The 17,350-nt window shown below is 38.2% G+C and overlaps 1 protein-coding gene across 1 annotated transcript; it reads left to right on the top strand.

The window, feature by feature from the left end:
• The first annotated feature begins 310 nt into the window (after window positions 1-310).
• LOC307162497 (uncharacterized protein) lies at window positions 311-16,479 on the top strand. The gene is made up of 6 exons (XM_079877863.1): window positions 311-435; window positions 3,528-3,586; window positions 3,675-3,814; window positions 5,173-6,844; window positions 15,732-15,828; window positions 16,106-16,479. The coding sequence occupies exons 3-5, from the start codon at window positions 3,757-3,759 to the stop codon at window positions 15,799-15,801; spliced, it is 1,800 nt and encodes a 599-aa protein (XP_079733989.1). The 5' UTR covers window positions 311-435; window positions 3,528-3,586; window positions 3,675-3,756; the 3' UTR covers window positions 15,802-15,828; window positions 16,106-16,479.
• The last annotated feature ends 871 nt before the right edge of the window (window positions 16,480-17,350 follow it).

Genomic DNA, 17,350 nt, shown 5'->3' on the forward strand with positions numbered 1-17,350 from the left:
TACCAAAGTATATTCTTCAAAATAACTCGAGAAATGAGTGTTATATTTTTATTCTTCAGTTTCTTGAGGAATCTAATTTGTGGGAGAGAATTAAAAAAAAAAAAAAAAAAAAGAAGTCGTCTTGATCCACACTCCATACCAGTTGGTGGCGGAAATACACCATTTTGTTGTTTGTCAACCGCCAATAAAATTCAAGAAGAAGAAGAAGAAGAAGAACGCATCTGTGTGAAACACACATAGGAAAAAAAGAACGACAGAAAGAACGGCTCCCCTCCAGCCGCGACTCGGCTCCCATAGTTCATGTTTATGAGCCGTTCAAAAGAATCGGTTCGTTCGCGAAAGTCACAACTCTAACGGGCAGCACATCGTAGATATTTCTGAAGTGCATAGTTGTCGTCTGTGTCGTTATCTGTGCATGTTTGCGTTCAGAGACATGTGAGTACCCTGGTGTAAATGTTTACATATGTGTATGTTGGTGCCTTAGGGTTTTTATGAGTGTTGTCTATTCTGGGATACTCAGTTGAAAAGCAGTAGGCTATGTTAGCATAAAGTTCGCTAGCATTATGCTAATACCTAGTATTACTAGTGTTACACTACTAGAGTGTTTATGTGTGTACTCGCCTGACATTGTATAGTTATTATCAGAGTGTTTACAATGGTTGTGTAATAGAGAACTATGTTTTTTGGGGTTGATGTTACTGAGACCCAGCAGTAAAAGGCTTAAAAGGAGCTAATGTGTGTTTTCTGGTATATTTTTTGGTTATTTGATAAAAGCAGCTAAAGTTACTTGAAGGGAAAGTTGTACTAATTACCATTTATTAGCTTTACTTATTGCATCATGTCAGCACTGTCGTTTACTTGTATGGTGATATTTTTCTTTGTATTGTTTACTGTAGAACCACAAATACTGTAACTTACACTCATAAAGACAGATAATCATCTGCTGGCTGTCAATAAATCCACTGAAGAGCATTAGAGCATTCGATTACATTCTTACCGATGCACCACAGTGGTCACCTATTCTCAACTAGCTACAGTTACAGTCCTAGCTATCAAGTCACCATTACAGACATAAGTGGTTGTTTCACCAGTGTTTGATTAAAATTATTTAAAAATCAAAATTTTATTAAGCTGCCATTTTAATATAGAATATTAAACTAATTTTAAATGCATAGCAGTGCTTTATTAAAGGAAAAGATACTGCTAAATGTTTTACAATGAGCCTATAATATTGCCACGTGAGACATTAAATCAATACTAATAAATATGAATAGCGTTTTACTCTGGGAACAATAGTGCTTTGTGGTGATCTTTATCTGATCATTTTCAGTTTCTGCGCATGAAATGTTATTATTTTAATGACTACTTTGAGAAAACCACTTTTGTGATCCCAGACTAAGTTACAATTTAAATTTCTGGATTGTTTTGAAATAAAGTTTTTAAAGACTAATATAAAGTGATGTGTTTATTTCAAAGTGAATTTATTTTTTCCAGATTACATGATTTGTCAGTGCAGTTCTTTAAAGTAGGTAGGCTAATGCAGAATAGGTGTTCATATTTTACTCTCTTAGTGTTCATGTTGTAATTCTGTGTCGGTGTTGCGGGAGGAAAAAACTCTTGAAAGTGTCGAACTAACACTTTGAGGGTTGTTCCCATATTTACACTTTTAAAGTGTTGAAATTAAGTATATTGGTGTTGATTTCTGGATTTCAAATTCACTGTGTAGTGATTAATGTAGTTGTTATACGATCAAACTATATATTTAGATTAATTTGGACATTATGCTGCTGTAATCTGTAGTGGTTGATGAAGATGAGTGTCATTGTTTTGTGTTATTGATGTTTTATCCATGTTATAGTGTAAGAAATAAGAATATTGTGTTTCAATAGAGTTTTTTTACAGGCCTTTATCATGTATCCTGACTCAAATAATGTGTTTCTAACAGCAAACACTCAGAATAAAGTGAGATGATCTGCTGATGATCCTGAATGGCTTGTTGAATGAGTGTTGATAGTCTGAGACTCATCAATATTAACTGTTCTGCTGAAAACACTCTTTATTTCATGACAATAGTTCCTGTTTTCACCTCATTTATTATGCTGATGTCTTCAGATCTCCTGTAAATTGACACTTAAAGCTCATTTCATTGGTGTCAGCAGACTGAGGGGATTTGTTGGTTACTATATGTACATTTATTTCTGTGTTTATGATTTTAACTGTTTTTCTTAAAGGGATAGTTCACTTTGAAAATAAAGTTTGGTATGTTTTAGCTTACCTCAAGGGCATCCAAGATCTAGGTGTCTTTTTTTCCGCAGTAGTTTAAATTTTGATATTTTTAGGTCAAACCGTTCTTGTCTGCCAGTCATATAATGCAGGTCTACGGTCACTGTCTCAAAGAGCATGCACAAAGTCCAAATTAAAACAATTCCCCATCGTCCAAATTAAACAATTCCCCATCGTAAGTACACATTGATGGCCTAAGACACGAAACGAGCGGTTTGTGTGAGAAAACGAACAGTGTTTATATCGTTGTTATCTCTTGAACACAGCCACGCGGATGATCTGAGATCTCAGAAGATCCGAATGATCTGAGGGCGCGGGCGGGTATAGATATATATACACTAGACGTCGCCTTGGCTACTGCAGTTCATTGGAACGAAACCGTAGCCAAGCGACGTCTAGTGTATATATCTATACCCGCCCGCGCCCTCAGATCATTCGGACGCGGCTGTGTTCAAGAGATAACAACGATATAAATACTGTTCGTTTTCTCACACAAACCGCTCGTTTCGTGTCTTAGGCCATCAATGTGTACTTGCGATGGGGAATTGTTTAATTTGGACGATGGGGAATTGTTTTAATTTGGACTTTGTGCATGCTCTTTGAGACAGTGACCGTAGACCTGCATTATATGACTGTCAGACAAGAACGGTTTGACCTAAAAATATCAAAATTTAAACTACTGCGGAAAAAAAGACACCTACATCTTGGATGCCCTTGAGGTAAGCTAAAACATACCAAAATTTATTTTCAAAGTGAACTATCCCTTTAACATTATTCACATTATTCTTTTATTTATTTCTAGATACCTGTATTTTAATGAAGAAACAGAATAATATTAGGATTAGCAATACAAATAATGAATGGATTGTTATTTCTCACAGGGTTATTCACTTGATCTGGTGTCCCATTTTCACATGCGTATGAATGGAAGTCAGTGCAAGGAAAAGTCCAGTGTGAACGGCCATTAATAATTCAAAACGTTTTTAGTAAAATAAATATCAATCTCAAAGTTGGTGCCAAAATATGGCAACAATGGGATTTGTCCCTGGATTCAGATTCGTTTTAAAAATAATAATTGGAAGATAAATTTACCTCATTCAAGGAAAGTTTCAAGGACATATAATCAATCTATTGAAAAGGCATTCTGAAAATGATCATAGCCTAATATTTTAGGAGTGCCATTTATTTGTTGCATAGAAGTGTCATTTAGTATAAAAACAAACTCAGTAACTGATATATTTTAGATTTTGGGCAGATCAGTAAAGCTCATCATCAACGAAGCTCCTCCCACATCGATCACATGGTCAGTGAAGCTCCTCCCACACCAATTGCATCATTAGTGAAGCTCCTCCCACTGTAATTCTCCAATAAATGCTGTAAATTCCCATCAGCTACAAGTGAAGACGAGCATCAAAGCATCAGGAAGAGCTGAAATCTGCAAAGACTGAGTTTATTAAAGAGGACAGTGAGAACATGAGTGATCCAGAACCCTGCAGAATGAAACACACTGAAGATCCTGAAGAACAAAGAGGTTGGTGTTTATTCTTCATTCATTCATGATGCTGAAGAACATTCATGTTAGAAACATTCAAGCACTTCATTCCATTTAGATAAACAGTTAAACTATGAAATGGTACACAATGTTCTGGGATTTTCTTCAACAAATGGTCAGTAAAGGGAGGTTTGAGAAATTTGTATATTGATTATCAACATCAGGTCAAGCTAATCTTTTTTTTTTTACTGATAAATAATCAATTTATAAAAAAGCATCAAATTGTCATAATATTTTATAACTGTTGTCTACTTTCTACTATTACTTTAGGGCTCACTTTCATGTCCTTTCAATTTCTATTTCTTTCAATGAATTATTTTGATGTACTGAAAATTTTATTTAAAGGGGTCATATAATGCCATTTTTGTACAAGCTAATATGATTCTTTAGGGTTTAAATTAAAAAAGTTTGTAATATACTTTAATTAAAAATTCTCATTAGTATTGTAAGAAAACACTATTTTTACCTGGTCAAAAACAGCTCTGTTTTCAGCACGCCGTTTCAGTGCATGTGTCTTTAAATGATAATGAGCTTTGCTCACCCCGCTCCTCTGTTCTGTGCGTACACCGTTTGAAATAATAACACAATATCCATAACGCCTTGTTCATTATAAACATGGGATTATGTTACGTCGTACATAGAAAACATGCTGTAATGTACCCTGAGTGTAAACCTTAGATGCATTCATCGTGAAGCGTGCAGCAAGGTTTGCAAATTTGCAAAGATTAATATAAATATTAATATAAAGGTTAATAAAACATTACACTCACTTCTGGAGGTTCAACAGGAACACGTTGGTACCGATCCGTTTTTTCTCGTTTGTAAAGCTGTCTGGTATGAAATGATTCGCGCAAACATGAAAGCATTCCCGTGAGGGAATCCCCACGTCAATCCTTTGGGCATATCCCTTCAAAAACAAAACTCGGCCACTGCGTCTTCAACGGTTTGGATTTAGGAACATCAAAATGACTGCTGTGTTCCTTATTACACCGAAGAACAATCGCAGACGCCATTCTGCTCATAGACAGTGCTCCAGTGAGGGTATCAACAATGACGCGCTGACTATGATGACGAGCGAGGGCGGGTCTGTGTTGAAACGCTGCTGTCACTCACCAATCGTGGGAGGGGCGTCGATTTTGTGATTTCACAAAATCGAACGGCTTGATTTCAGAGAGGGTCAAACATATAAGGAGATTAAAAAAAAAACACTGGATGGATTTTTATCATTTTATGATGGTTGTGTACAGGCACTGCCAACACACATTTCAGTACAATCAACTTGTAAAAGTGCATGTACCATTATATGACCCCTTTAATACATTTTTCTCTCATGTCAGACCTGATGGAAGAGAGTGAACTGAAGGAGGAGAGTGAAGAACTGAGTGAAGGGGAGGAGGAGAGTGAAGAACTGAGTGAAGTGAAGGAGGAGAGTGAAGAACTGAGTGAAGTGAAGGAGGAGAGTGAAGAACTGAGTGAAGTGAAGGAGGAGAGTGAAGAACTGAGTCAAGTGGAGGAGGAGGGTGAAGAACTGAGTGAAGTGAAGGAGGAGAGTGAAGAACTGAGTGAAGTGAAGGAGGAGAGTGAAGAACTGAGTGAAGTGAAGGAGGAGAGTGAAGAACTGAGTCAAGTGGAGGAGGAGAGTGAAGAACTGAGTGAAGTGAAGGAGGAGAGTGAAGAACTGAGTGAAGTGGAGGAGGAGAGTGAAGAACTGAGTGAAGTGGAGGAGGAACATTATGTCAAACCTGGAGAAAAACCTTTGAGTCACTCAAAGACTAAAAAGACATTTTTAAAGAAAAGAAGAGCCAAGAAACCTTTCACCTGCACTCAGTGTGGAAAGAGTTTCACATGGAAACAAAATCTTGATGTTCACATGAGAGTTCATACTGGAGAGAAGCCGTTCTCATGTGATCAATGCGGTAAGAGTTTCACGCAATCATCAAGCCTTGAAAGTCACATGAGGATCCACACTGGAGAGAAGCCGTTTAAGTGTGATAAATGTGGGAAAGATTTCAGTCAATCTTCAAACCTTAAAGTACACATGATGATCCACACCGGAGAGAAGCCGTTCTCATGTGATCAATGCGGCAAAACATTTCTCTGTGCATCAAAGCTGAAGACACACCTGAGAGTTCATACGAAGGAGAAGCCGCATTCATGTTCTGTGTGTGGAAAGAGTTTTTCACGGCTGCAACATTTACATAATCATGAGAAAATTCACACTGGTGTGAGAGAGTACGTGTGCTTTGAGTGTGAGAAGACTTTTATTACAGCGAGCGATTTAAAACAGCACCAAATAATTCACATTGGAGAAAAACCTTACAAGTGTTCACACTGTGACAAGAGATTCAGTCGATCAGGACATCTGAAAAGACATGAGATGATCCACTCTGGAGAGAAGCCACAGATGTGTGATCTGTGTGGAAAGAGTTTCTCTCTTAAAAGTGTCCTGAAGCGACACATGAGGATCCACACTGGAGAGAAACCATTTAAGTGTGATAAATGTGGGAAAGATTTCAGTCAATCTTCAAACCTTAAAGGACACATGAGGATCCACATCAGAGAGAAGCCGTTCTCATGTGATCAATGCGGCAAAACTTTTCTTTTGGCATCACACCTGAAGACACACCTGATAGTTCATACGAAGGAGAAGCCGCATTCATGTTCTGTGTGTGGAAAGAGTTTTTCACTTCTGCAATATTTACATAAACATGAGAAAATTCACACTGGTGTGAGAGAGTACATGTGCTTTGAGTGTGAGAAGACTTTTACTACAGCAAACAGTTTAAAACTGCACCAGAGAATTCACACTGGAGAAAAACTTTACAAGTGTTCACACTGTGGCAAGAGATTCAGTCAGTCATCACATCTGAATTCACATGAGAAGATCCACACTGGAGAGAAGCACACGTGTGATCAGTGTGGAACAAGTTTCTCTTTTAAAACTCACCTGAAGCGACACATGAAGATCCATACAGTGGAGAAACCACATCACCTCAGTCTGAGATCACGGTAAGTAGTTTATTTTCATGTGCTGAGCAACAAAGTCTCTTCTGTGTAAGTTAGACACACATCACTCTATAGCCAAATCTCTCCTCTCTCCACCTATAGCTGGTGTGTGGTGAACACAGGACACTTTGTTGATTGATTGATATCTATTAACTTGCGCTCTCTGACAGTAGGTGGCGCTCATGTAAAAGCAGAAATAAAGCACTATACAGGGCTCTAGACTGCGAGTAAATGTAAATTCATTATAATCCATCCTAAAGCTTGGAAGAGCCAGGACATTTTTTAATATAAATCTGATTGTATTTTAGCCTGGTAATACCAAACTCTTGCTACTTCGCTTTGCTTCGTAAACAGAGTCTGGCGATTCAATTATCATTGGTTACCCGTAAGCCAATCACATAACGTTTGGTTATGACGTGTGTTATGCGCAGGCTCAGCCGCATCTAACTTCCACTGAAAACAAATGTATGATGCGAAATACCGGAGTGAACATGTCTGTGAACGACTTTTGCAGATTATGTGAAGTAAATCTATGCATCCACGGTATAATCAGCGTCTACGTCACGGTTTTCAGCCCGCCCTCTGTTCGTTGATTGGCCGGCTGTTTTCAGGCCGGAGGAAAACGGAAAGCTATGACGCTGTCTCTGAGTTCAGAAGCGAAATGAAATTGAGCCGAAGTACGAAGTCTGACGTAGTCAGGCTAATAGTATTTGTCTAAAAGAAGAATGTTAAGAATGTTATACACACCTTGGATGACTTGAGGGGGAGTAAATTCATGGGCACTGACTTGTAAACCAAGAGAAACACTGTGCCATTAACGAACAAGTTCATGAAGTTTTAAGTTATAAGGCTTTTAAGTCCACAAATCACCACTATTCACTGTGGATTTAATGTAGTAATGCTAACCGTCAGTGTTGGGGAGTAGTTAACTACAAGTAGCGACGCTACTAACTTAACTACATTTTTCAGTATTTTGGCAGTAGCTCAGTTGCTTTTTAAACAGTGTAGCTTTTCCAGTAGCTAACTACTTTTTGCAGCAAGTAGCGGTGTAGCGCGAGCAAAAGCTACATTGCGTTTTGTCGAGCCTGCGCGAATCAGCGCAATGCAAGGATATTCTTCTTCTTGTTAGATTACAAACTAATTTTTTGCCATTACCGCCACCTGTTGTTTAATCACGCATCTTGCGGCTAACGGTTCACTGACGTACAGAAGTGGGTTGACAGTGACACACCCATATTATCCATGATGGAGCAAGACGTGGCGGCAGATTTGGAGGATGGAGAAACAACCGAAACAACTAACTTTAATTACCCATGGCCTTATTTGTCCAAGTTCATGTCTCTCAAAGAAACAACAAGTAAAGGTTACACTTTTGTATGCAATCTTTGCAAACCAAAGTTTAAAACGCTGTCTACGTCGAAGACCTCAAGCACAAATTTAAGGACGCACATACAGGTGAGTAATGGCCATTTTAAATGTATTAATTATCCTGCTTTATTGTTCTCTATGTTACATCAAATTTCTATTTCTGATTTAATTACAATGACCCGCCATGATCTGTCCGCCAGTTTGGTAATGAACATAAAAGACCACTAACGTTTGCGCCATCGTGTTTGTCAGTTGAACAAAAAATGTAATCTTAGTTTGTTTATCGCACGACAAAGGCTTTGATCTAATTAAATTGCTGTATAGATTTGTTGTGACTGGTTTCAGAGCGAACCGAACTGTGCTCACAAGCAGCTTGTGATTCACGTTCTTCTTTCACAGTAAATTCTGCGAGCTCCATCACTGCATGTGAGCGAGATTAACGTGCATTTTTCAAACACCAGTTATGCTGTTTAACGTTCACATAACTTCCTACATTTGTGTGGGCAGCCAGATAATTACAGCATTTTACTCGATTTGTAATAGAAAAGCGTTTTTAATGTTATAGAAACATAAAGGTCTCGTCACAGTTTTCCTCCAAAATAAAAGCTCAAGTGTTTAATCCTTTCAAGTGGAGAAATTAAAGGTCCCATGACATGCTACTTTTTGTAGGCTTTAATATAGGCCTTAGTGGTCCCTAGTACTGTATCTGAAATCTCTTTCCAAAAATTCAGCCTCGGTGCAGAATTATAGCCACTACAAGCCAGTCCCAGAATGAGCTTCCATCAGACAGGCCGTTTCGGTGTCTATAGCTTTAAATACTAATAAGGAGGAGAAAGGCGGCGCAAGGTGGAGGGTGGGTGTGGCCTTGACCATCTTGCTCAACGGTACCGTGGCGTGCATGTTTACGTTGGATATAGCAATGGCACAAAGACACGCAGTCTTTCAAGCATTTCAGTTTGACCAAGAATCTGATCCGGATGGAGAAGCAACGGATGAAGAAGTTGCAACTCAGCGGCTCCAGCAGGACGTTTCCGAATGGTTAGTTTAAAATATTATGTCTGGATACGGTACTTTATTCGGATGGTTTACAGTTATTATCATGTAGCTAACGCTAACCTACTGTTGCCTTTTCATGAGAGATCTATAACGTCTGTAAGTTATTTATCTTATTACAATTACATCAAGCTCTGCGATCTTGAAATGCGGATATCGCGCGCGCCATATAACCAACAGGAAAACGGTTATCCAAATAACAAAAGTGTACAATACTCGCGTTACAGTGTGTGTATTCACACACATAAACTGCATAGCTGCATAGCTAATGTTACAGCCACATTCTACGTGTAACAATCTAGATAACCATAAACAGTAAAGCAACACACTTATATATCATTAGTTGACTTACTTGTCCGAGGTGTGTAGCTGAGCCAAAGAGAGTGATCCAGACTTTAGTTTCAGACGTTCAGCAAGCCCAGCTCTGTATTGACCCTTCGGTGTTCATTTGTACATCCAATTATTGAGCAATTGATATGCTTCCCTCGCTCAAAAGCCATGATATCTCTCGTGGACAAACTAAAATCGCACGCGCGCGTTCCTACTTCCTAGCACATTTTCTCATGGGCAGAAAATATTCTCTGGGCGGCCAAAGCAGAGACAGGGGAGGTAACATTTCTCCTTATAACGTCATAAAGAGGAGATTCAAGATCAGCGCGTATAAGCCTCCATTTTCTCAAAGGCAGAGAAAGATAGCAAAAGCTCGATTTACATCGATTGAAATTTCTAGAAACTTGGGGACCATATACAGGCTAGGGGAACTCATAGTAATGTTAAAAATCCTCAGAAAGTGAAAATTTCATGTCATGGGACCTTTAAGACAACTGTTATCATTTAGCTACCTTAGTGTAAAATGAAAAGTAATTTAAAAGGGAACATTCCTTTATGTTGTTGCGCAGTTGTATTATTAGTAGGCTTATATATTTCTGTCTTGCATAGTAATAATTTAAAAGTATGGCATTTAAAATGTTTTTTTTCTTTCTAATTTTTTCCCCTTTATCCTATGCCTATCAGAGACTGCATCCAACTAAACTGAATGAGTTACTGAGAATGCAGCAACAATTCAGTAAAAAGATAACGACACCCTCCATTCAAGAACAGAGTTCTTCAAGCTCAACAAGACCAATTCAGTATTTCATGAGGGAGGTGGCACCAGTTTCCCAGGAAAAATTCAACAAGCTGGTTCTGAATTTTGTTATTCAGGGGCTTCATCCCCTCAGTATTGTTGAAAGGGCAGAATTTAAAGAATTATTCAAAAAGGTACTGCCTTCAAGGCATGTGATGTCTAGAAAGACATTAGTCAGAATGCTAGAGGATCGATACATTTCCATGAAGGCAGATATGTGTAAAGTTTTGTCTGAGCAGGAATTTGTAGCAACAACCACAGATGCATGGTCTACAAATCACAAGAGCTATCTGGGAGTCACTGTCCATTGGATAGATTCAGACACACTTACCATCTCTTCCGGGGCTTTAGCTTGCCGAAGGATCAAGGGAAGGCACACTTATGACACTCTGGCAGAGATGCTTGAAAGTGTCCACATGGAATTCAGCATTCAAAACAAAGTTGTGTTAACCACTACAGACAACGGTTCAAATTTTGTAAAAGTATTTAGTGCTGAAGAAAAAGTGACTGAAGATGATGAAGAAAATGATGAAGAGGCAGATGTTGAGTTCACTGATGTTGCAGCATTTCTACAAGAGACCAAAAAGGATGGATACCACTTGCCAGCCCATCAACGCTGTGCCTGCCATTCTCTCCACTTGGTTGCAACCAAAGATGCTGAGGCAGCTGTGGAAGATTCTTCATTTAAAAAAATTTCAAGGGCAGCTTTCGCCAAATGTCAAAGCCTTTGGAATAAGCAGAGTAGAAGCACCCAAGCTTCTGACAACATTAAAGACAGACTTGGATGCATGCTGGTTGTGCCTAATGTTACACGTTGGAACTCTACATATAATGCAATGGAATGTATGAAAACTTGCATTGAAGAGAAACCTCAGGAGCTCCATGATGTTTGTGAGAAAATGGACATTCCACGACTGAAGCCATCAGAGATTACATTCATCAAAGAATATGTCATGGTGAGTTTGAACTGTCTAAGATGTATTGAATCAATCATTTTATGTAAATATTTTTAGTGTTTCATAGAATCCCATATTTGTCAAATAAAACTATTTTTGGTATATACTGTACGTTAAATACAAATTTGATTAAAACCAATGACTTTAGTAGCCTAATTCTTTAGTAAATTATTTTAAAGTTAATTACCTATCAATAACTCTTAAGAATATAATAATCAACATGACTTATGCATCCTGTGATTTTCATCATGTATTTTTGCACTCATGCATACAGCCATGTTTTATGTGTAATTTCACAGGTGATGGCACCAGTGTCCAAGGCCCTAGATGTTCTCCAGTCAGACAAAATGGCATACCTCGGAGTCTTGGTCCCCACAATCAACATTCTTGTTGAGAAGTTGCAGTCACTCAAGCAAGAAAACCTCCAATATTGTGGGCCATTAGTTAATGCCATCATCAGTGGTGTGAACAGAAGGTTCAGTTACCTTTCCGGTATAAAGTATCTCATGGCAACGGCTTCACATCCTATGTTTCGTATGTCTTACATACCAAATTAACAAAAAGATGACATCATCTTAAGACTAAAACAGGAGCTTTCAGCAGCACACAGTCCACATGTTGCAGAGACAATTGTTTCAAGGAAGCCAGAAAATGAAAGCGATGAGATCACAGACTACTTCTCCAGAAACCAGGAGAATGTTTTGGATGAATTGAACATTTATCTACAGTCTACAGCAAACACACCTGATAGTGCTTTCCAGCATCTATCAAAAATGAAGAGAGTCTTCATTAAGTGCAATACTGGTATCCCTGCCAGTGCCGCATGTGAGCGGTTGTTTAGTGTTGAAAAGGACATTTTCCTGCCAAAACGCAACCGTCTTTCCGACAGTCATTTTGAGAAACTTCTCTTGTGTCGAATTAACAGGTCAGGCACTTCTGCTTCAGAAGTGAACAAATTAAGAGTTAAGAGAACAAATTGAGTTGTCTATAAATTTGGGAAAAAGCGTTTTATTTCAGTTAAACACAGATTTTATGTTGCTTCTCTAATTTTACATGCAAGTATAGCCGAAATCATTTGTCTTAATGGGTCGCGTTTCAGTCACTATTTCATATTTATTCTATTGTTCTTTCTCCCTTTCCCCCCATGATTTTGTCTATATCACGAATATAAGACGAACCCCCATTTTTCAGCCTATTTTTAGGACAAAAACCTTGTCTTATATTAGGGTATATCAGTGGTGTAGTCTAGTTTTTTGTAGTGAGTATACTCTAATATAACACCACCACCCCAACCCCCCCCCGCCCGCCCGCCCGCCCGCCCCCCGCCCCCCGCCCCCCGCCCCCCGCCGCCGCCGCATACTCAACCATTCCAGAGCGTCACCCCATAAGCACCACCACACTCACTAATGCATACAGTATGCATCGACATGTAATTGAGAGCATTATGAAATACTAAGTGTTATCAACATGTCAATTTATTATAAGCAACTCAAGACTTTAACAGCCAATGACATTTACAGCTGGGGAGACTGGACTGATTTTCTACTGTTTAGTGTTAATCACCATCTAACTCAGTCAGTTAAGAGCTACCTTTAGCCTTAGATGTTATATGAATAAGCACAGGTTTTATCAGTTGACAATTTTCAACAATTTTTTTTTTAAAGCATTATAGGCACAAATACAAATTTACTTTTAGAAATGGTGTTTTTGAAAAAAATGTTAGTTTAAAATACATTTTACTGTGCAATTTCTTTCTAATTAATTTGAGTTAGACCGAACTTTTATTTTGGTGGGTTGTAGACATTTGAGTTTCTGTGTGTTTTAATAAACTATTATTATTATTATTATTATTATTATTATTAGGCCTGAAGTATACTCTGTGCAATAGTAATATATTTCTGTTATAATTTCTTCAGGTTATACATAACTTTTATTTTGACAGGTTGTCGTAAAGACATAACAGTTTCTGTGTGTATATGAAACTAATGAATGACGATAGTTTTATCAAATGAAATGGTGAAATTCTCATCAAGTGACTCTCATAGCAGCTCTGCGATGAAATGCACATGTGTAGCTTACATCATGTCTCAATACAGTGAAACGCTGAAAACACAACGAGCGTGAGTCACGCGTGCTTCTGTGTGTGTGTGTGTGTGTGTGTGTGTGTGTGTGTGTAGTGGAGCACACACTGAGCGCTCATTCCCAGAGACGCGTAGAACAATTGCAGTCTCTTTTAGCTTTAATATTCATAGACACTAGTCCATATCGAGATTTGATTCATTGTACAGCTACTTTTGATTTATTCATTCAAAAATAGCCAAATTCCGTGACGTTCTGCATATAGCAAGTTCCATTTGTGACTGGATTCCGCGATTCGATCCGTCGCTTCGCAAACACAGACGGGGTGAATTTATGAATGAAAGTGTGAAAGTTCTGACACAAAACGAAGTTGATACGTATCCTCACGCTTTTTTTAAGTGGGCATACGCAAATCCTTGGCCTTTTCTAGTGGGTATACAGCGTAGGCCTATACCTGCGTATCACGTAGACTACACCACTGGGGTATATACGGTATTAGTGCTGGCTACCTCTCGCTGCTCGCATCAAATTCAAGGCATTGACGCTTGCTTACAGATCTATCACAGGCTCAGCTCCCTCCTACCTTCACTCACTACTACGAGCCTACATCCCTCGGTGAACGAGCGATGTCTCGTGGTTCCATCACAGAAAGCCACAAAATCACTTTCCAGAACATTCTCATTCACAGTTCCATGCTGGTGGAACGCTCTCTCCACCCTCATCCAGAATGCAGAATCCCTGACAACATTCAAAAGACAGCTGAAAACCCATCTCTTCCGTGAGCACTTAACCTCATAGAAAAAAAAAAAAAAAAAAAAACTCCCCTTTCTCTCTAAATTAAAACCTCACTTATCGGGCCTATGCTACTCTGTATAATGCCTGAACTTCGTATCTTGAGCACATCTTGCGTTGTTTTTGTTTTTTCCTCTTCATGATGACTCGCTTAATCTAGTCTTAATTTGTAAGTCGCTTTGGATAAAAGCGTCTGCTAAATGACTAAATGTAAATGTATATTGTTACGTCCTATGAGTGTCTAGGGTTCTTTTAACAGAACGTAACATTTTACAATTTTAAAGAGCATTTGTCTGGGCCCTGCCACAGCACCACAACAACAAGATTCTTTTTAACTCTTTTTTTTATTCAACAGGCTCTTAACATAGCTTAGGGAAGAAACAAAGGCTTCAGAAGGGGGCAATGCCAAAATAAGAAACAAAAAGCCAGATCTACCTGTTTTTTATATTCTTAATAAGCCTTACAAAGAAAATACAAATAAATAACAGAAGTCTGAACTCACTCCCTGCCTAGCCACAAAACAGGAGAAAAAGGGGCTACAAAAACAAAATGGCGCCCACCTCCCTACAGTTACCAAATCACAAACAAAAGAAAATAACAACAAACAATCAGAAGAATAACAGCTTTTTAAGGAACATAAATCAAAGGTGGCTTTACAACTTTAGAGGTTTTAAGATTGAGGCGTTTCACAATCAAGCAGGCCCTTCAGCAACAACATTCAACAGAGAGCAGGCTACAGCACAGATCCACAAGGCACACCAGCTCCAAACAACAGGACCAGGCAGGACACAGACCATGCTCTGGAGAAGAGTTCTCCACGATTGAGAGTTCTTCCGGATTTTATACTGCTTCCCTCCTGGATGGTAAGCAGGTGCAGGTGGAGATGCAATCAGTTACCTGCCAGAGGAAAGAGTGGGAGGAGCCAAAGGAGAGCAAGAGACAACAAAAACAACAGAAAGAAAACATACTACAGTACAATGTAGCTCACAAAAATATACGTCTTTAGACGTAACAATATGTACTAGTGAGTGTTTTTATCACAGCTTGTAAATGTTTTAAATGAATGTGTTTTGTAATGTATGATTTTATTTCTGTCAAGCTGTTGGTGAAAATAAGAGCTTGTTCTTCAGTGATTTTCCTGGTTAAATAAAGGTTAATAAGTTACACAAAGGGAACACCGCATCAGAGTAAACAACACATGCATCTGAACGACGTGTTAAACTGTATGCTTAAGAGTTTATTTGAAGTGCTGAATATGAAGCATTTTCATGTTTAGGAAAACTTGGCATGTTTCAGCACTAGGAGATTTATGTTATGTTGTATGATGATGGTGATTTATGTTAGTTTTGTTTGTTGTGTTGTTGTGGCTTCGACAAAACCTGATAATCTTAAGTTACATGATCAAGGTCACTATATTTTTAACATGTGATTAGCCTTAGTACTTAGTTCAGAGTCTGAAATATTGATTATTCATCTCTCATCATGATTGTTAGAAATGAAACTTGTTTGTTTTTAGCAGAACTGCCAGAAAGCATCTGGAAGGAGAGGACGGAGAGAACGCCAGTGATCCAGAACCTGCAGAATGAAACATCAAGATACTGAAGAACAAAGAGGTTGGTGTTTATTCTTGATTCCTCATTCATTCTTCATGATGAAGAACATGCTGATGCTCACCAGATTTACATTGTTTCATGACCAAACTAGTGATTTATAACACAAATCATCTTCATGACATTAAAATAGATCATAATCATGCACAGCAGTTGTTGACCAGATTTGATGAGATTAAAATGACTGTTGAACTCATCAGTGATCTTGACTTTGAGCTTCACTTTTCATTTCATGTTTCTCTCTCATTTGAAATCTCACTTGATTTAATGTTTCTTTTAGACCTGATGGATGTGAACGAGAAAGGAAAAATGTGTGTAAATGTAAATGAAGTCTGAAGAATCTCATGAGGATCCACAGCAGAGAGGAACTTTACACATGTGATCAATGCGGGAAGAGTTTCACTCGGGCCTTCGTTCTGAAATCACTTCTGCCTTCTCATTCAGAAGAAGAGCACCAGAAAAATTACACCGGAAAAACACTTTCATGTTCAGGAGCTGAAGAAGAGGCCGTAACACTTTCAACAGAGACATGAATCTGATATTAATTTTAACTCGGTCATTGTTTTTCAGAGATCAGTCTCATTAGTTTTAATTTTTATACATTTTTTTGTACTTCAAGTTATGATTGATTAAACTCATTATAATTTTATCAACATCTTGTTGTTATTGTCCAATTTTATTTTCTGCTGATTCTTCTTGCTTCAGGAATAATTCCATAATTTTCAGTTCTGAAAGCCAAGTATTACGTTTTCTTCTGGGGCTTCCCAGCAAACACAGAACGTTCCCCTAACGTTAGTTTTTGGTTCCTGTCTTTTTATTGTTTTGGGAACTAAATAATATTATTCTAGGAATGCTCTTTTTATTTTTTTGCAACAATAAAATAATGTTCCCAGAAGGTTGCAGGATAGTTATTAACAACATAGACATTTTGTTTATATAAATATGTAAACTAACTTTCCAATTAAAACGCTGCAGATGTTTTTGTTTAATGACCTGTACAGAGCTCTGAAACTAGTTTATGCAGCATTTAATAAAATGTAACAATTAGTTAAATCCAAGCGCATTACATTGTGAATGTGAAAAGCACAGAAATCATAAATTCTTGGGTTTGTTTATATCTTCATTTACTGCTCCTCTGCTCTGCACATGCTTCTCCAACACGTGTTGTTGTACACAGTGCAGTGTTCCCGGGATCTACGTCAGAACGCTGCCTCGTTATTGGCCAGTTCTGCGTCAGGATAGTCAGGATAGTCTTGACCACTATTTCAAGGACAATTAGGAAGAAAACAAATAAAAAGCTTTTATGTAACTCAAATATATATTTTTTTTCCACAAATAGGCCTAAAATTATTATTATTTTTATTATTATTATTCCATAATATAATGAGGGCCCAGTTGTGCAGACCGGACAAGCATCCAGGGCGCAGCAGGCCAATTATCAGGTGGCCAGGGCGGATCAGACAGTCCATCGGGTGGTAATAATTCACAGTAATAATATGCTCACATTATTAGCATGTTATAAATA

Source organism: Squalius cephalus, assembly GCF_949319135.1.
Source record: "Squalius cephalus genome assembly, chromosome: 1".
Classification (NCBI taxonomy): Eukaryota; Metazoa; Chordata; class Actinopteri; order Cypriniformes; family Leuciscidae; genus Squalius; species Squalius cephalus.

Bases quoted from the DNA above. Each gene is read 5' to 3' on its own strand.
- LOC307162497 (XM_079877863.1), top strand. From the start codon at position 3,757: ATGAGTGATCCAGAACCCTGCAGAATGAAACACACTGAAGATCCTGAA. The intron at 3,815-5,172 runs GTTGGTGTTTAT...CTCTCATGTCAG, and splicing joins AGATCCTGAAGAACAAAGAG to ACCTGATGGAAGAGAGTGAA. The intron at 6,845-15,731 runs GTAAGTAGTTTA...GTTTGTTTTTAG, and splicing joins CACCTCAGTCTGAGATCACG to CAGAACTGCCAGAAAGCATC.